The sequence below is a fragment of the Manis pentadactyla genome, chromosome 12 (assembly GCF_030020395.1).
Source record: "Manis pentadactyla isolate mManPen7 chromosome 12, mManPen7.hap1, whole genome shotgun sequence".
NCBI classification, from domain to species: Eukaryota; Metazoa; Chordata; class Mammalia; order Pholidota; family Manidae; genus Manis; species Manis pentadactyla.
The window spans coordinates 71,779,761-71,800,865 of NC_080030.1; the positions used below are offsets into that span (position 1 = coordinate 71,779,761).

At 41.9% G+C, this 21,105-nt stretch overlaps 1 protein-coding gene across 1 annotated transcript in view; it reads right to left on the reverse strand.

Moving 5' to 3' along the window:
* SLC35F1 (solute carrier family 35 member F1) overlaps nt 1-20,095 on the reverse strand; it is a 521,014-nt gene extending 500,919 nt beyond the window's left edge. The window contains exon 1 of the mRNA XM_036925045.2: nt 19,402-20,095. Within this exon, the coding sequence (XP_036780940.1) occupies nt 19,402-19,577 (176 nt within the window). The 5' untranslated portion in view covers nt 19,578-20,095. The remainder of the gene's footprint in view (nt 1-19,401) is intronic.
* Nucleotides 20,096-21,105: the final 1,010 nt, after the last annotated feature.

Sequence of the window (21,105 nt, forward strand, 5' to 3'; positions counted from 1 at the left end):
AGCCAACCAGAGTAACTGACACTTTCACAAAAAATATGTATGCAAATTTCCATTCTAGTCCAGTGCAGATAAGTTTTCAAGTTATCCTGAGTCCATCTTTGCAGGGTTTACCTAAATATACTGAGGTATCTAATAATTCTAGGTTGGAGCTCTAATCTAGCACAGGGGATGTTTAACATTCAAACTCTTAGCATGGGCTGTTTTCCCCCAGGATAGAAGCATCTATGAACCACTGCTGAGATGACTGGGCTGTCATTTCACTCTGAGGAATGAAGAATAACGAATAAAGACACATGAAGGTGAAAGTCTATACACATGCTTTCGATTAAACCTCATCTATTTGATTTGTCAGGTCCTCGGGCTTTATTGTCATGTATAACCATATACCATAAGAGCTGGACAGGGATTTAGTGACCATGTATTTCAAATGACTTGTTAAAATTCTCATAACTGTTGTACAGATATATTCTCAAACATTTATTGACCAGAATGCCTCTGCAAATCTTCTGGTGAGATGATGCCTGATCCCACTAGCGGACAGTCATGGACAAAATTCAAAGACAGTGAAGTTTTATCTCTGGTGCTTTCCTACACTGTGTGTTCTCCTCTAACCCAAAATGCTTACAGTTTTCTATTGATACAATCGCCCCTACTGTAAAAATCTAACAAGACCTGCTCTGATGTCCAATGTCCCATGCTCCAAAGATACCTTCAAGCAATGCTCCCATCCTTCCCTGTGACTGACTTTGCTCTTAGGAGGAAAACAGTCAAATTGATTGACTGAAATAGTAACTGATTAGCTAGATTAAAATATACTTGAGAGCAGAGACCTAACCTTGCATGTGTTTGCATCTCCAAACTACACTTTGAACTATGTTTTCCTTGCAGCAGGTATGCAAAGGAGATAAATCTAATTTTGCTTAATTTTTCCAGGGTAATGTATTTAAAGAAGAAATTTAAGTCAAATTAATTTCTAACTGGTAGAAATTATTTAGGAAAATATTTATGAATGGGAACAAAAAATGTGATTCTACCTCCTCTTTGTTTATTTGGAACTAGGACTTCTAACTACGAAATAACCCTTTTACCTTTCCTTCCCCACAATAAGTACACTGTTAATTAATTAAACAAGTATTACCAACATCTGTTATGTTCAAGGGCTATGCTGGGCACTTGGCAAAAAACACTAAAGAAGCCAAACGTGGGCTCTACTTTCGTGCAGTTTTCTTGGCAATTGGTTTCCTTTTCACTGTTTTTTCCTGGGCTATTTACCTGCTAGTGATGATAAATCATAATAGTAACACAAGTGTGAACAGGACTTTGTACATGTCAGATATTGTTCTAAGTGAGATAGATAGATGTATAGATATATAGAGTCTTTAAGTCCTCACAATAACTTGTGAGGTCCCCAAGGTCAGAGCACTAAGCTGCTAATGCAGTCCAGCCCTGTTCTACACCTCTGCTGCCTACAGTGAGCTTAAATGACTTCCATTTTCATTTCCTTAGTTGATATTCTATGGGAAATTTCTTAGCAGACAGAATTGAAAACTTGGAAAAGAGGACTGAGAGAAACACATGTTGAATTTCAAAGTATGAGTAGAACTTAGGCAGCACAGTATTTTTCTAACTCGGGCACCATCCAAATTATCTTTCTATACTTTCCTATATCCGCTACCTCTCCATAGATCAGTTTTTCTAAAAACAAACTAAAATTCATTGAAGCTAGGACTTCTAACTATGAAATAACCCTTTTACCTTTCCTTCCCCACAATAAGTACACTGTTAATTCATTAAACAAGTATTACCAACATCTGTTATGTTCAAGGGTGCTCCTAACCTCTCCCCACTAGTGATTTGGGCGTGGTCGCTGAATAAAAGAACCAGAACGTGAATGTGACTCCAGCACTCACTGGATGATAGCAGTTTTGTTTAGCTGGGTTTGGGGGATGGTTCAGACTTACTCTGTGACTAGCTAAAAACACACTTGTACTCTTTTCAAGGATAGATCACCTTTTTTAGATCCACTTGAACACCACTCACCAAGCTTCCAGTGACAGGCACTATCACATACATTATTTGATAAAATAAAATCAGACAACATCAACTTACTGAAACTAATTTCTCTTTTGAAGGGGCTTCTGGCAGATCATTGCCCCTCCACTCAACACATTTATTGAGCACTTACTTTATGCCAGAATCTACGTAAGATGCTAGGTAGAAAACACCCATGTGGACTTATAAACCATTGGAAGAATTCAGACAAGTAAATAGTGTGAAGTATGAACAATAGAAAACAGCCTGCACATGGAATGGAGGATCCAACCCAGACTTGGGAGTTGAAGGTTTGATATCAGGAAGGTTTTCTGGTACATAAGTGCCTTTGGGTTCTAACTGAAGAGTTACAATGTCTTGCAGACTAACCTTCTATATTACAGTTTTCTTAAGTTCAAACTGTTCTCACACAGAAAGTTAATAATTCACCAAAATGGGAATTTTGACATGCAACAAGGGTGTCTTTGATTCATTAACATATCACATGCTTTCTGTGACAATTTTTTCTTTCTTCAATTGCTAGCATAGCCCTAAGAGTGGTCAGAAATCAACATTCTGTGCCTTAAAAAGCCAATTACTTTAATGGTTAAGATAGCAGAGCAATACTAAAAAAACAAGGCTAGTTCTCTGCAAGGCTTCCCTTCACCCCACTCCCCAGCATTCCACTTCCTTATGTATTTCACTTTAAAATTCCTTTCTTTCTTGTTTATGTCTTATCTTCTCCAACCATCATTTGGAAGTTTGTAGTGGAATATATCAGGCTGTGAGAATCTCTTTTTAGAAAAAGAATGCATTATAGACTCAGGCTTCTCTGCCTGCTTCTCCAGTTGCAATTAAAAAGGAAGAGAGTCTTCAAGTTCCTAAATCCAATGGACTGCTTTCTAACTGTGACAAAGGAAAACAGAAAATGACAATTCACACAGAAATTTTTTGTTGTTGTATCTCAATTCACCAAAACATAGCCCAACAAACTGGGTCCCAGTACACCATCTGCTCTACACACAATCCCATGGGCACGCTTTTCATAATCACCATTTTCTTTGACAAATTGCTTTCAAAAATGAGCAATCTGACACCCATTGCTATAAATGCTCTAAATGGTGCTTTTCTTCTATCACAGGCAAAGGCATGCTCTCAGGTTGCAATTAACTTTGGGACTAGGGAGATACTTATTATGGTCTCTCTGAATTGGGTGCAAATGAGTCCATTTATCAGCATTATAGTTGCAAATGATCAACTCTCTAAACCAGGGCAAGCAAGAACCTCATTGCCTAAACTTCTTTAGACTTAAGAGCACCCAGCTTTCACTAAGGAAGCTCAATCCAAAATGTATGTATTATATTAGGAGTAGTAAATAAATGAAGCATCAAGGAAAGGAGGTTTTAAGAGAAAAAAAACACGAATTTCACCTGAAAAGAACTAAGATCACATAAATTGTTGGAATCAGAGTAGGTAAAAAAAAGGTAAATTTTTAAAGCCAAGTCACTGGACTCATTATCACCTGGATTTGAAGTTGTAATGAAACCATATGTAACTCAGGGAAACGGTGGGGGAATCCTTATGGGGTGCCTGTTCTGGAGGTGCATTCACACTTTCAGCTATAGCTAGCTCATAATTTCCACACTGAATATTTTTATTTTCTCAGATGATACCAAATCAATGTGGTCCCAAAATAAGATAACATTAAAAAAATTCTTTTTGAACAAACTCTGAGCCAAAAAAGCATAGTAAGGATATTTGAGGGCTATCTTCAAATAGGGAAGACAAAATATTTCAAATGCAAAACTATCTCTACCTATCAATTTGTACGTGTGTGGGTGAAAGAGAAAGAGAGAGAATGAAAGAAACAGAGCAAGACAGAGACAGATAAATGGATAGACAAAGATTCATTACAGATAATATCTAATATACCTTACTTGGGAAATAATATATATGCACAGTTGACCCTCAAACAACACAGATTTTAACTGTATGGGTTGACTTATATGCAAATGTTTTTCAAAAATAAATTGGACAATATTTTGGTGATCTACAGCAATTTGAAAAAACATTCTTTTCTCTGGCTTAACTTTATTGTAAGGATACAGTATGTAATACATATTATTGGCAATGCTTCTGGTAATTAAGTTCTAGGGAGTCAAAAGTTATACATGGAATTTTGACTGCAAAGGAGATTGGAGCTCCTAACCCCAGCATTGTAAAGGAGTATTATTTTAAATATTTATATATCCCCAGAAAGATTCAGAAAGAAAAAGCAGGAAACAAAGAAAAGACCAAGATACCATGGGCTGAACATCTTCATTTAGCTGCTTACCTGGAAGCTCATATTTCCAGAGACAGTAAAGACCATAGATGTTAAGATGAAATCTAGAAGCAACTTTAAGGGCTGCTGGGGGCAGGGGGAGCTTTTGTTACCCAATCTGTCCACCAGTAGACGAGGTCAGTACAAGTAGACACACAATCTTTGTAAATACTGTGTTCTTGCTATGCAGATTCATCTTCCAGACAGATTCCTCAACCTTGCTTCCAACCACAAGGGTGCTCCTAACCTCTCCCCACTAGTGATTCAGGAGTGGTCACTGAATAAAAGAACCAGAACGTGAATGTGACTCCAACACTCACTGGATGATGGCAGTTTTGTTTGGCTGGGTTTGGGGGATGGTTCAGACTTACTCTGTGACTAGCTAAAAACACACTTACACTCTTTTCAAGGATAGATCACCTCTTTTTAGATTCACTTGAACACCACTCACCAAACTTGGCAGTACTGGAGGGAGAGTTAATTTTGTAGAGTTGAAAATGTCCTTCCTAGTTTTCTCTGACTACACACACACTCCAGAACAGATCTCCCCTTCCTATCCTCTGTCTTTCTCACACACACCTCCCCCCACCTCACTGCCTTCCTATTCTCAAGCAGTCACCCCAGCCTGGGATTTTCCGCAGCCCCTAACCGCCCACCAGCACTCAGAGTGGTCTATGAGGCTATCTGTTAAGGGAAGGGCCCCTCTCTGAGAGCACAGTGTTTCTCCTGCCAATAGCAGGATACAGATAGGGACAGAGACTCCAGCCATCCCGGGGAACCCAGTGTCACAAAGAGCTCCTCTGATCCCGCTGGCATCTGGGCTTCCCCTAATTAGCACATTAAAGCTGCTCTGTCCCTTCCCTCTGAGCTGCTCTGTCTGTCCCACTGCCGGCCTCTATGGAGCCTTTTAGGCCCAGACTCATTTTGAAACCTCCCTAGTTCAAGAGGTACAGACCCTTTCCCCAAGCCTGTTAAATTCTCCTTTACAAACCACAGGTACCTTGGAAGCACCATTGCTTTGAGGGGTGCAATCAGACAGCAGGACGTATGCCTTCGGCCAAATTAATCTTCCAAAAAGAGGCTTTCTTAAAACAAAACCAAAAAAATTTTAATGTACCTAACTTTCAAAAAAGGAATACACTGAAGCAAACCAGCCTTTTGCCTTGTTCATAGATGGGTTCCACTTCAGACTGAGAAGGCTCATGAGAAAAAGGACTGGACCAGAGCAGTGCCTGCATCTAAGTCGTCTGCATGCTGAGGGTGCCGGGTCAGCATTCAACACAGGCCTGATGACAAGGCAAAGCCACAAAAACCTGGGTTCTCATTTTAGTTTTGGGACCAGGATAACAAGTGCATAGTGCCTGGCAGCTTTCTAAACCCTGGCCCTGGTGTTATTTCATTTAAAAATTCCCAAAATGCAATGAGAAATTAAGGGCTAGGATTATTTTAACCAGTTTACAAATGAGAAAATTGAGGCCCCCAAAACAGTCAATTGCCTGAGATGGAACATATCACATTCTGAAGAGGACACCGTCACTCCAGGAGCCCATACACAGAATCCCTAAGTGAATTTTAATTCTCTCTTCTCTCTCTCTCACACCCCACTCCCAAATATAATCAGGACCAAAATCCTACTGAGTTCCCCCAAGTGTGCCCACACTAATATCCTGACCTCTTCATAGCTGAATTCACTGATGCTTCCTGCTTGCCGGGTTGCTGGGCCCGGATCTGTTTCTGAGCTAGCCCTTTCAAGACTCTGGAGAGCTTCTTTCTGCCGCCACCTCATGCCCACCACGGATGTCAAATAAGCACATAGCACTGCCCTTAAATCCTGCTCTAGTTCTTTATATGTTTCTTTTCTGATTCTTCAAAATGACTATTTCCTATTTCTCTCTGTTCAAGAGTCCTGCACTACCCACCACCACCCAGCACCTTCATTCTCAACTGACATCCTGGCCTCAGCGTCCACAGACAATGAGAAGCCACCAGACAGGAACTGCCTTGTATTCCCACCACCAAATCTACCAAATTGCCTGCTTCGTGCCCACACTCTGCCCTGCCTCATGGACCATGGAGGGTGTTCTGGTTCCTCTCAAAAGCCAGCCCCCCACCCCTGTGCCTTGGATCCCACCATCTGAGCCCTCTCAAGGCTTCCCTCCTTCCCTTACCCCATTCCTTCCCTCATATGCAATCTTCCCCTTTCCACTTTATCATTCCCACCAGCACACAGACCTTTTTTGTCATCTCTTCTATTTAAAGACTCTTCTTTTACTCTGCTTCTGGTTAGACCAAAACTTCTCAAAAGTTATGTGTGAACCCCCACCTCATTCCAAATCATTCCATCCAGGCTTCCAGCTGCACCACCACTCCAAACCTGTGCCTTAAATGGTCTGCAAGGTTCTCTAGGTTGCTGAGCCACTGATCATTTCTCTCCCCTTCCCTTAATCACTTTCACAGCAGAGCACAGTGGGCTGCTTATTTCCTCCCTCTTGAAACACATCCTTCTCCAGGCCTCTGAACACCACACTCTTACTTTCAGACCCCTCCCTCTGCAATTCCTTTGCTGGGTCCTCCTCCTGTTTGACTCAGAGGTAGTGTGCTCCGGATTCACTTTGGATCCCTCTTCTCCACCTATACTTTGTCTCTAGATGAGCTCATCCAGGACTGTCCCAGCAACTCCCAAATTCAAACCCCAGCTCCTGGTTCCTTCCCAGAATCCTAAACTCCAGATGCCGTTTGACATTTCCACTAAAAATCTCTCACTTAACTTGCTAGAAGTAAACTCATCGCTTTCTACCCACAAACATGTTCCTCTCCCTGTCTTTCCCATTTTAGACAGTGGCTCTATTAATCACCCAGTTTTTCAAGCCCCCTAAACTGGATTTTCTCTTTATCCTTTTCCTTCAGCAGTATCATATCATTCATCCAGTCCCAGGGACTCTATCTCCCAATCTGATTCACTCCAAAAGACAACTATCTCTCTCCACTTCCAATGCTACCCACCAGCACAAGCTGCCAACATCTCTTTCCTCCAGGAACCACTTGCCTCTCCCACAATCCATTCTCCAACAGCAGCCAGAATGGTCTTTCCAAAACATTAACCAGATTACTTTTCTGTTTAAAACCTTCCGGTTCCTCCCTTTCTCACCTAGAATAAAACCCAAGCTCCTCCGCTGGTCTATGAGGCCCTAAGGGATCTCATGATTGCCTATGTCTATAATCTCCTCCCTCTGCCCTCCTTTCCTTCTTGCACTCCAGACTCCCTGTCTTTCAGTTTATCATGCCTGCTTGTCTAATCTTAGCATCTCTGCCTGAAATATCCTTCCTCCTGACTGTCAAATGGCCAGCCCCTTTGGTCATTCCAATTTTAGCTTTAATGTTACCAGAGAGGCCTCTTCTGACCACTCAAGTTAAAGTGCCATCCATTGCCTCTGTCACATCACCCCACTTTAATTCTCTACATAGATTTAGCACAACTGGCTATCTTTGTTATATATTTATTGCCTGCCCCCAATTAGAATGCAGTCCCCATGACAGTGGAGGTCTTATGTCTTGTGCCCTTCAGTATCACCAGTACCTAGATGGTGCCTCTTACCTGCCTCAGTAAGTATTTGTTGAATGGCTGAATACCTCCTAGTGGTTGCTCAGAGCTTGAAGTGAAGCCAGACCAGTGATCCCACTACTCAATGCTGAGCCCCACGTGACCCTGACCCTCATTTCTGTCACTCAGACCTAAAATCTGCTCTCTCTCACTTCATGATCCCTGAGAGGTAGCACTCACCACTTACAGCCCATTCCACAGAACTAGGATGCTGCACTGTACTCTCACTTCCAAATAGTCTCTCTGCCCAACATTCCAGGGGGCCCTTTAAGATGAGATCCCCAACCCAGGCTATTAGGTTAAGGCTTTCATACTTAATGTACCTATTTTTCAGGCCTAACCTGCTTCCTTCACAAACCTCGAAGTACAGATTTCTAGGCCCACAACTAGCTCAGGCTAACTTCCACTATGAGGACCCTCTACTCCATTAAATGCACTTCCAGAAGAATCCAGACTCAGTGTTGCTCTCTCTTGGATATTGGACTAGGACAAGTGCTTCTCAAACTGTACTGCAAAATATCAGTTGTGGTATTTTTCAATTCATTGTAGATAATACTTTTATAAAATACCATCTTAAAAATCAAATAATGGAAAAATTAATTGAAATAAATTAAAATGGGAAAAACAAAAACTTACTGAAAATATTTAAATGACCTCATTATTTAATATTAGAAAGACAGAAAGTACTCTGTCAAATTACTGTAGATATTTCTAAATGCTTACTCTCAATTTCTGTTCTTAGCACAATCTAGTTACACAGTTTGTGAATCAGCACAGGTCCCCAGACCACACTCTCAGTAGCTGGCTGCTGTCCTGGCTGCCTGTCGAGTAGCACCCTAGGTTTTTCTGCCCTGGTGAGCAGACCATTTCCTTATAGTGGGTTTCAAATAACCTTTCAACAAACAAGTATTAAACACCCACTGTGTTGCAGGCTCTGGTGGGTGCCCTCCCCTATCTAATCTAACCTAATCTTCCTCTCCCTGACTCTGGTCCAGATTCTGTTCAAACCACAGCACTCCCCTCTCCATCCTGGCTGCCTCCATCCCATTTAAACTCTGCCTCCTCTCCCTTAAATGGGTATAGCAGCCCGGTAAATGATCCTCTGAGCCCCAGTCCCTCCTGTCTCCATCTGTCTGTCCTATAGATTTTTTCCATAATATCATATTCAGGCACCTCTCTGATCATGTCCTTTCTCTAATCATAACCTACAATAATAATAACCCTCAGAATGGAATCTCACTCCTTATTGGAGTGTCTAAGGTTTTCCATTATCTGACTCCATACTACAATTCTAGCCTTACTTCAATCTACTGTCGTATTTACCTACACATAATATTGTCAAACCGAACAATTACTCTTCCTCTAATTTCTTACCCCTTATTTGATCCATCATTTCTCTCATCCCCTTCTCACACACATTCTTATCCTACCCATTTGATATGGGTTGAATGTTTACATCTCCTCAAAATTCATGTGTTGAAACCCTAATTCCCAATTGATGGTATTAGGAGGTGGGACAATCAAGAAGTAATTAATGTTAGATGACGTCATGAGAATGAAGTCCCCATGATGGAATTAGTACCATTGTAAGAACAGATGGGAAAGCAAACATAAGAGAAAACTCAAAATGGATCAAAGACCTGAATGCGAGTCATGAACCATAAAACTCTTAGAAGAAAACATAGGCAAAAGTCTCTTGAATATAAACATGAACAACTTTTTCCTGAACGCATCTCCTTGGGCAAGGGAAACAAAAGCAAAAATGAACAAATGGGACTTCACCAAGCTAAAAAGCCTCTGTACAGCAAAGGACACCATTAGCAGAACAAAAAGGCATCCTACAGTATGGGAGAATATATTTGTAAATGACACATCCGACAAGGGATTAACATCGAAAATATGTAAAGAACTCACATGCCTCAACAACCAAAAAGCAAATAACCCTATTAAAAAATGGGCGGAGGATATGAACAGATACTTCTCCAAAGAAGAAATTCAGATGGCCAACAGGCAAGTGAAAAGATGCTCCACATCACTAATCATCAGGGAAATGCAAATTAAAACCACAATGAGATATCATCTCACACCAGTTAGGATGACTAACATAGAAAAGACTAGGAACAACAAATGCTGGTGATGATGTGGAGAAAGGAGAACCCTCCTACACTGCTGGTGGGAATGTAAACTAGTTCAACCATGGTGGAAAGCAGTATGGAGGTTCCTCACAAAACTAAAAATAGAAATACTGTTTGACCCAGAAATTCCACTCCTAGGAATTTATACCAAGAAAACAACTTCTCAGATTCAAAAAGACATATCCATCCCTATGTTTATCACAGCACTATTTACAATAGCCAAGATATGGAAGCAACCTAAGTGTCTATCAGTAGATGAATGGATAAAGAAGAGGTGGTACATATACACAATAGAATACTATTCAGCCATAAGAAAGAAACAAATCCTACCATTTGCAGCAACATGGATGGAGCTAGAGGGTATTATGCTCAGTGAAATAAGTCAGGCAGAGAAAGACAAGTATCAAATGATCTCCCTCATTTGTGGAGTATAACAACGAAGCAAAACTGAAGGAACAAAATAGCAGCAGACTCACAGAATCCAAGAAGGGACTAGTGGTTACCAAAGAAGAGGGCGGGTCAGGAGGGAGGGAGAAGGGGATTGAGGAGTATTATGTTTAGTACACATGGTGTGAGGGGTCACGGGGAAGACAGTGTAGCTCAGAGAAGACAAATAGGGAGTGTGTGGTGTCTTACTACACTGATGGACAGTGACTGCAATGGTACCCCCATTGGTGGGGACTCAATAATAAGGGTGAATGTAATAACCACATTGTTTTTCTTGTGAAAACTTCATAAAAGTGTATATCAATGATACCTTAATTAAAAAAAAAGAAGAAGAAGAGAAGAAGAGAAGAAGAGATGGTAAAGATCTGTCTTTCCACCACATGTGGATATGAGAAGGCAGCTAAGAAGGCCCTCATCGGACACTGAACTCCCTGGCACTTTGACCTTGGACACTCCAGCCTCCAGAACTGTGAAAAATAAATATCTATTGTTAAAGCCACCCATCCTAGAGTATTTTGTTATTATAGTCTGAGCTAAGGCAATATCTTTCAATGCCAAATGCCATCCTGAATTCTCTTGCCCTGTCTCTACCTAGCATAGTCTCTCCCCCTCTGTAGTCTTATGAAAGCACTTAGGTGTGTAAATGGAATATTATTCAGCCATAAAAAGAAAAGAAATCCTACCATTTGCAGCAACATGGGTGGAGTTGGAGGGTATCATGTTCACTGAAATATGCCAGGTAGAGAAAGACAAGTACCAAATGACTTCAGTCATTTGTGGAGTACAAACAAAGCAAAACTGAAGGAACAAAATAGCAGCAGACTCACAGACTCCAAGAAGGACAAGCGGTTACCAAAGGGAAGGGGTGGGGAGGGTGGGTGGGAGGGAGGGAGAAGGGGATTAAGGGGCACTACAATTCGTAATCACAATGTAGGTAGGTCACAGGGAAGGCAGTACAGCACAGAGAAGACAAGTAGTGACTCTATAGCATCTTACTACACTGACAGTGACTGCAATGGGGTGGGGGTGAGGACTTGATAATTTGGGTGAATGTTGAAACCACAATGTTGTTCATGTGAAACTTTCATATGATTGTCTATCAATGACACTTTAACAAAAAAAAAAGGCATTTAGGTGTGTGACCACAAAATTCATTCCCCTATCTGTAGAAAGATGATAAGAACACTTCTTTTATTGAGGGAATAACATATGAAGTAAATTTTATAATATAGAATGTATGTTTTATAATGCAAAATTTAAGAGTTTGAGCCACTGTCTAAACACTAAATTTAACTCATACATTCTCATGAGGTTGTTTCAAATTATAAAGTAAAACATCTAGTTCTTCCACCAATTCATCCTCAGGCCCTCATCATATTTTTACATCTCTCTTACCTGCAACACACAATCATGTACCCAGGATCCCTCATAGCTCCATATGCACCATTAGAATGTTGGTATTTTCAGAAAATTCTATTTTCTTGGATTATATGGCAATGACCTTGGCAGCAGCATCCTGAAATGGCAGGATTGTATTCAAACTGTTCTCCCTTTTCTCCTAATACTGTGAAGGTAAATAAACATTAACAACTTCCTTTTTTTAAGTCCTAAGTGAAACAAACTGTATTGTATTCATCATGAAAGATCTGCCTCTTGACTCTGTGTACACTTGAAGTAATTTTATTTTGGGTTCTGTCTTCCTCTTGTGTAGTTTTCTTGTGGGTAAAACAACTAAATTATGGAGGTTTTCTGTGCACCTCTGTTACATGAGCTCCAAAATCTAATCATTTTTGAGAGGTGATGTATGTTATCTTTATTTCTATTTTGTTTAAATTTTTCATTTAATAGATTATATTGAAAGGATAATAACAGAAACTACACCAAAGGCCTCCAGGAGTTCACTTCAACTCACCAACTCACACCTCTCTTGTTCACCACTATGATCCAACTGTGCCCAACAGAAGGAAGGAAGGAAGGAAGTTAGCAGAAAGGAAGGAAAGAAGGAAGGGAGAAAGGGAGGGAGGGAGGGAAGAAAAACCAGTGAAGCATTTACCTTACATGATGGATCAGCACCTTGCACTATTGCAAAATAATGAATTACCAATAAAAGATTGTGTATCAACTACACTTCAATTTTTTAAAAACGTCAGGAATGGTTAGGAATTGTAGCCCTTTCACTCAAAATCCGGGTATAATTAGCATGATTTGGTTTTTGAAATCTTTTAAGTGTATTCAGCTGTAGTAGGTTCCCTAAATGATTTGTTAAAAATCGGTAGGAATTAGTGGTTCATAATATCAGAATCTGTAAGATGGTATTTAAGGTACTTTTTTAATCATCACAGAGTCACATAAAATTTTCTTGAAAGTTTAGAATTTAAATCTAATAGAAAATAATATCTTAAAATGTTAAAAATAGTATTCTTAAATTACATTCATATTGCCACTAATTTGGGCATGACATTTTTCTATGAAAATACTTCCTAAGACATTTATTTTTATGGTTTTCCTTGACATTTCCTATGAAGTTTCTTCTTGACTGCTATACATCAAGTACTCCCTATATAAGGTCAAAATGACAGAATGAGAAGTTTAATATGGACTGCATATAGAATAATATATTTATATGAATCTAGTATCTAGACATATGGAAGCACAGAATTAGGCACTATGCATAAAAACACATATTACAGATTATAATGATTCATCTCAATAGTAGTACACATGCCAAGTTATCTAGTTATATTCTGAGGTCCTTCAGGCCAAGAATAACATTTTGTCATAAATGTGTCCTCCAGAAGAGAGCTCACCATACAGTAAGTGATTAAGAATAAATGAATGTAAAAACAATCAACAGAGTGAAAAAACAATCAGTGGAATGGGAGAAAATATTTGCAAACTATATGTCTAATAAAGGGTTAATATCCAGAATATATAAAGAATTCCTACAATTCAACAACAAAAAACCCCAAACAATCCAATTTAAAAATAAGCAAAGGACTTAACTAGACATTTCTCCAAAGGATATGTACAAATGGCTAATAAGCACATGAAAAGATGCTCAACATCATTATCATCAGGGAAATACAAGTCAAAACCACAGTGAGACATCACTTCACACCCTTTAGGATGGCCACTGTGAAAAGAAACAAACAGAAAATAATGAGTGCTGGTGAGGATGTGGAGAAATTGGAATCCTTATGCACTGTTCATAAGGATGTAAAATGGTACCACTGCTATGAAAAACAGTATGGAGGTGATTCAAAAAATTAAAAATAGAATCGCCATATGATCTACCAATCCCACCTCTAAGTATATATATCCCAAAAACTGAAAACAGGATCTTAAAGAGATATTTGCACATTGATGTTTATTGTAATTTTATTCACAATAGCCAAGAGGTGGAAGCAACCTAAATGTCCATTGACAGATGAATGGATGTAGAAATGCAGTATTACTTAGCCTTCAAAAAGAAGTAAATTCTACTATTTGTGACAATGTAGATGAACCTTGAGGGCACTATGCTACATGAAATAAGCCAGTCATAAAAAGACAAACACTGCATGAGTCCATTTATATGAAGTACCTAAAATAGTCAAACTCTTAGAAACAGAAAGTAGAATGGTGGTTGCCAGGATCAGTGGGGAAGGAGAAATAAGTTGTTCAAAGGATATAGTTTGTTTTGTAAGGTAAAAAAATTCTGGAGAGCTGCTGCATAACAATGTGTTACAGTTAACTCTACAGTACTGTACACTTAAAAGTGGTTAAGATGGTAAGTTTTATGTTATGTGGTTTTGGCCATTAAAAAATAAATAAATGAATGAATGTATACTTGTATATGGTTCATGTCAGTCAAGAAATATGCCAAATATTTATGGGGTATTTTTCCATGTGTCTACTTTAGTTTGATTTCCTAAGCATACTTTTTTTAGAAGCATAATCAAGAATTAACATGTCTGAACAGTGTACAGTGAATGCTCATTGGCCTGAACTCGAATGAGAAAGCTAAACTAAAAACTGATGGCAGTACTTTCACATTCTGCATTTTACTTTTATGAGAAATGGCAATTAAATAATAAATCAGCTCCTGCATTAACTTTAGAACTGTATGGGCAGCCAATCCCAGTTTATATATCATCGATATCTATATCAGTATAAAGTCTAACAATAGACTTCTATTATAATGGCCCTGAGGCACTGAAGGATCTTGAGATAGTAAAAGGTCAAAGAAAAATTTCACAAAGATATGTCCATTTTCTTACACAGTAATTAAGTGGAAATGCATCATATTTTATCCAAAATAAACCAAATATTCCTTTAATATTAACATTCATTTCTACAAGCCCTGTGCACAAAAATAAGTATAATGAGTGATCTTCTCTTTTTATAATTTTGTCCTTCCGTTAAAAATAAGTGCATCCTTTGACATCCTTTGCTTACTACTGATCTTAGAAATGTCTGTTTTTAATCACACCAGTGATCCCATTTGGAATATTTTGTATCAATTATCCTTATTACCAGTTGGTCTTTCCCTTTCATTTTGACAACTATTAGAAGGAGCAGCTTGAGGAAGAATGTCACTACCAACTTTTTAACAAAAGCCTTGCTACTTGATAAAACCTCAAGGATCCTTTGTATTATATATATATATGTCTTCATCAACTGTACCTAATACTCAGTTCAAGCATAAGCCCATTTCCTGGCAGCCATTGTGCTGGTTCACCATGGTCTGCCCACCTGATTTAATGACTCAGAAAAACTACATTGTGTGTATTGTCCTAGCTTTTGTGGTCACTTCCTGTGTGGACAGTGATTTTTGGTAGACTTGCTACCAACTCTCCTATACATCCTCTTTAATGCTCCTTGGTTTTCAACTCGAAAAAAGTTACAGAAATTTGAAAATTAATAAAATAAATCAAAATGTAAGTTGGAAATCAGTCAGTTCCAAATCCAATGAGTGGAGGATCCAGGTCACACTACCGGATCCATTCAAGTGATTAAACATTCCCACTACAAGTCTTAAAAAGGCAGAAACTCAGTAACTTGAAACAACCAAGTGAATTTCTTATAGGGAAGAAAGTGAGTCAAACTAGAAATTCATGGTTATTTTTTATTAAGATCTAAAAACAATATTCAAGTGGGAAAAGATAGATAAAACCATACACATGCAAGCACAAAACAAGCTAAGACACATTTTTCACAAATATCTCATTAAGTAATCACTCTAGAGGAGAAAATCGTCAGATACTATATAGATCAATATATACTCCTGTATCTTTCTAAGAAATCTTCTGGCATCAGCATTGTTTGAGAGAGGATCATCAACTGTTGCCCTTGAAGTATTTTCTTTTTTTGTCATACCTTGCTTGCAGTGTAATAAATACTATTCTAACCTAAGAAATAAATGAAGAAGAGTTTGCCATACCAATACATTATGCCAAATCTCTGGGAATTAAGGAAGTAACAATGATCCCAGCATTTAAATCATCTTGCATTTCTCGCATGCCACTGCCAAAACAATTTTGAATAGGATGGCGGGGGGTGGGGGTGGAGGGGGAGAATGTGACATGTCCCATTAACTGATTAAAAAAATTAGTACCCCCTCTTTTATCAGTCTTAGATACTACTATATTCTAATGTAACTGCTTTACAGGAAGCGAGCAATCAGCAAGATGCCTCAATTGTCATGTACAAAACACAGCGATCCAACTGTACAAGCCTTTAAAGAAAGGGGAAAGGATATGGAACTATATTGAGGAAATAAAATGATACGGGATAACGTAAAACAGATTTTATTAAAGCGATACTAACTACATTTTCATTCTAAACTTCTTAAGAGCAAATACCCTTAATTAAATTATTAACTGTAATAATTTAATAATACGAGATAAATACTTCTCTCTTTACCTATCCTTAGGTATACAAGATATAGATAGTGTCTGTGTTTGCATTTCCTCCTCTAGGTGGCAGGTAGCTATTGTTAGAGACTGTCACCAACGCAGGCCGTTTAGGCTTGCTTTGCTCACAAATCCAACACTGCTGGTCCCACTGCGCCATCCTCAGGCTCTCAGCATTGCCCCTTTGGCCTGATGGGATGCTAAGAGCTAACAGTGGTGCAATGCCCATTTCATCATTTAAAAGGCTCTACCCACCAGCTGGCAGCAGTAGAATTCTGCCAACTGTACATCTCCATGCCGGAAGTTGGAGGGATATTCTTTTATATTGGCTCCAAAGTTCGAGATTCACAACCTCACATTCTGCTAACAGCTAGGTTGCTGCATGCCAGAGGTAGACGAAAGGAAACAAATGAAGCCCAGATGAGTTGACAGGCAGTGCAGGTGAAGGAAGCAAAAGTATTAAGGAAAGAGGAAGAAGAAGAAAAAGAAGGAAAAGGTGATCTTAAGCTTTTAGAAAATCAACAAAGATGCTTAAAATTTGGCCCCAAGGGGCCAGCCTGATAGCCATTACTGGTGAGTTCAACACAACAGGGGGGACACTCACCTAAACACTGGAACAGGTGTCCTAAAATTCCACTCTCCCCCCACACTGTTGCTTTCCTTTAGAGCCCTGTCACCCAGCAGCCACTATTAATTTAATCATAATGCAAAAGCCAAGCCCATCAGCATGTTAAAGAAATTATTCCATCAAGACTTTTATGTTGATTCTGACTTTTTTTCAGTCTCCTTACCAAAAGTGCTCCTTCTCAAAAGAAGTCTTTTCTTCTTATCCTTTAAGGATAAGGAAAGACCATTTACTCAATACAAAATATTATATTGAAAATTCTGAAAAACTTTGAAAAGCAGTTCCAGTTTCATTCTTTGAAAGAAAATGTTCAAGTCTGGAAGCTATATACCCTTAGGGTTCCATTCACAGATGTACCTGTGATGAAAAGTCATTGACCCAACCTTTCAGTCTAAGCTCTTCTTCTATAAATTAGAAATAATACAACTCATGTCATGGATCACTGAAGGCTAAATAAAACACAAAGTTCTATGCTTGCATAGTGACTTAATCTAATTTGCTTATGATGCTCCCACAGACTCACCTCACACAACAGAAATCAGTTGGGTAAATGAATGCGTATACAGCTTTCCCAAGTGTTTTCTTCAGAACTCTGTCATCTAATTCTCAAAACCATGATATGAGTGGTAAAACAAATGTGTTATAAAACACATTTTACAAATGAAGAAACCCAGACACAAGGAGATGAACAGCTGTGCCCAAACCACATGGCTAGTTATTGATGTGTGCATGATGACAACTCAAGTCTCCTCTCTCCTCCCTCAGTGATCTTATTATTCTGGACTTTGAGATTCATTAAGTATCAAGAAATAACCTGCACAGAATCAATAATAATTTAAAATCAAGCCAAGATACACGAACTACTGTACCAGTTTTTTTCCAGTCTGATGAAGGAAATTAATAATTAACATATTCTGCTTAAAAATTTAAACCACCAACAGCAAGGAATTTACAATTCAAAAAACCACCGGTATTCATAACAAATAGGAAGCCCATATAATATGCACTGAGCCAGCATCTTCCTGATTTATCCTGCTCATTACCTTTTAAATGTAACATTTCCGACGGTGTTAATCCTAAACTACAACTCAAAGTAAAGGCTTGACTTTCCATTACCAACTCAGGTCTCACTTCAGAGTGAATTTCTTCTTGTTTAATAATAAATGGTAACATGCAAAAGCACCCAAGTTAAGTCCTCATAAGAGACTCTTGAATGGTCTGGGATTTAATATAACTAAATTAAACCATACCCCTAAAATAAGGAGACTTTTCAAGCTTCTTTTTCTGTGCATATTTGGTGCTCCCAGTGGAGCTTTAAGCCCCAAAGAGCTCTATGTGAATTCCTTGGGGAATTTCGGCTACCCAAAGCAGTGCCATACAGAAACCTGTATGAACAGAGTGGCCTTAAGAATGGTACCCACTTACAGCATCAAAAGGCGTCGGGTACACACGCACCCAAATAAAAACACTCAAAATCAATTATCTATGTGATTTTTAAGTGTCAGCTCTCCAATCATTTCAAGTTACTTGTGTAGAAAAGGTTCCTTTCAAATCACAGTCGAGTCAGGAGTTCCAGGGGGCCCATCTCCACCTCAACCCCGGGCTCCCAGCCCGGAACACCTCGTCCTTGATCCATTCGCTGCGTAGATTACAGCACCGAGGCACGGCGATCGCCGTTCGCCCGCTCCGGCTCAGCCCGCTTTGGACTGCCCGGCGCCTCCTTCCCACCCCCTTCCCCAACATTTGTGCACTTTGCGTGGATCTGATCCAGGCCTCTAGCCTCCCCTTCCCGGCTCCCAGCCAGAAAGAGTGGGCGCGGCAACTGGAGCATCAGGCAGGAGAAGCGGACCCCTGCCTGCCAGCCGGACCGCCGTCGCGACCCCATTCCCCTGGCGTGGGGCTCGCAGACGTCCTGGCGGGAGGGCGACACAGCGAGGCCGACGACTTCCACGCCGTCCCCACAGCCCCGCTCCTTTCCGCCTCCGTGCCGGCCACCGCTGGCTCCCCTCTGGCCCCTGAGCGCAGAGCTGGGGTAGGAGTAGGATAGGCAAGTGAGAAAACACACGCGTGCAAGGGTGCGAGCGCGGACACACCGCGCCGGGCAGGCAGAACCCCGCCTCTCCGCCAACTCCCGCCTCGGACCAGCCGCCGGCCCGGCGCTCCAGGCTCCCCGCCCTGGGACAAAGCTGCCGCGGCCTCCCCGCGAGTGCGGGGCGCATCTGCGCCCGGTCTCCTCGGACATCCCCGGCCGCTGCTCCGTCCCAAAGGGCCTCCGGGCCCCGGGACAGCGAGGGGAGCCCGGCCTGGGGTCCGCAGCCCCTGCCCGCGGCCGCGCCGCCGCTCACCTGTTCAGCACTTTGCGGATCCTCTGGCGCACGCCAGCCCGGGAGGAGGCGGACAGGCTTCCGCCGCCGCCGCCGCCCTCGGCCGGCAGGTTCTCGATGGTGGTCACCACATGGTTCGGCTGGGCCGGCGGCGGCGGCGGCTGCAGGGGCTGCTGCGGCGGCTCCGGGGGAATCATCGCGGCGAAAGCAGCGGCGCGGCGGCGATCAGAAGGCAGCTGGGCGCATCGTGGGCCGGCTCCGGCCCGGGAACGCGCAGAGGACCCGGCCGGGCGGCCGCGGCCCGAGAAGGCGGCGCTGCGGGCGAAGCCGCCGGGCGGGAGGATACCCGCGGCTACTGCCGCCGTCGCCGCCCAGCCGCCCGCTCGCTGCTTTCCAGTCCCAGGGCGCGCACCTCGCTCCGCCGCCACCGCGCGCCCTGGCTCTTCCCGAGCCGCGTCGCCAAGTCCTGGCACGCCCCGCGAAGTGGCCGTGAAGGGTGTCGCGCGGGGAGGCGGAGCTGCCGGTCGGCTCGGGAGACCCCGCCGAGAGAGAGGAGCTGGGGCTCCGGGCGGGAGTCGCCTTCTCTTCCGGTGCCCAGGTCTGCTCGCGGCGAGCGGCGGCAGTTGTGCGGGCGCTGCCTCAGCCTGTGCCCTGCTCGCTCGGAAAGCTGCCGTCTCTGTCTCACGGAGCGAGAGACCGAGCGTGAACCCGGAGAGCCGGGCGGGGGCGCCGCGGCGGCGGCGGCGAGGGGGCCGGGGCGGGGGCGCGCGCTCTCTTCTCGCCAGAGGGCGCTCCCGCGGCGCCGCTTAGCCGGAACCCTGCCCTCCGCCGACCGCCGGAGGCCCCCGGCCCAAGTCGCGGAGACAGTCGTTTTATTTGGGGTGGGGGGGGAGGTGCTTTGTGTGGTTTTTGTTGTTCTTTTCTGTGAGGCTGGGGCTGAATCCTCTCTCTCTGGCGAGGCCTGCCCTCTCCTGCCGAGACCGCGGAACCTAGCACCACCCTCCCGGGACAGCGACAGGATGCTAAAACCCGCCGAACTCGAGTATCTTAAATATTACACCTACGCTCACCGTAATGTGCCTGCAAGAAATTGGAGGAGAAGCAACTTCGTACGAAGAATTCATTCTGGGAACTATAAAATGCGTATCAGACCAACTAACTTAACGTCTTCGTTTTGTAGCGCTGTGAAAGGAATGTAGGCCGATGTGAGTTCCAATTGCGTCTCTAAAACTTATTAGCAAAAATTCCCTAAGCAATTTACTTAAATTCTGAGACGTAGTCTTTGTGCAGCGGGGCAACTCGCGTCTTTCTCCCTGTGGAGTCGTAAGAGTTAAATGAGGTAAACCACCCAGCAGGGTGCCCTGACAGTTTCTTCAGCTACGCTGCCACTGGGGATCTCCGCTCTCAAAAGGGAAACCCCTGTGTATCCGGCATAGAAATCTCACAGCTGAACAAGACCGTATTTCCACCAGCGGAAACTGATTCTCTGTCACTGGCGACTCTTATACCTACTGATCCAGATCCCAGAGAGAGAGATTTTTCACATTTTCCTTTATCTAAATTGCTAGATATGGATCCCTCAGAGAAAAATGATATATATTTTTTAATTTTTTGCGTTTCTGTGTAGTATGTGGAATTGTTTGTCCTGAATAGGTTTAGTAGGTAAGAAAAGCATGTCAATACCACAACTAAATCCAAATGCATCGGAAACCAGCAAATAAAAAA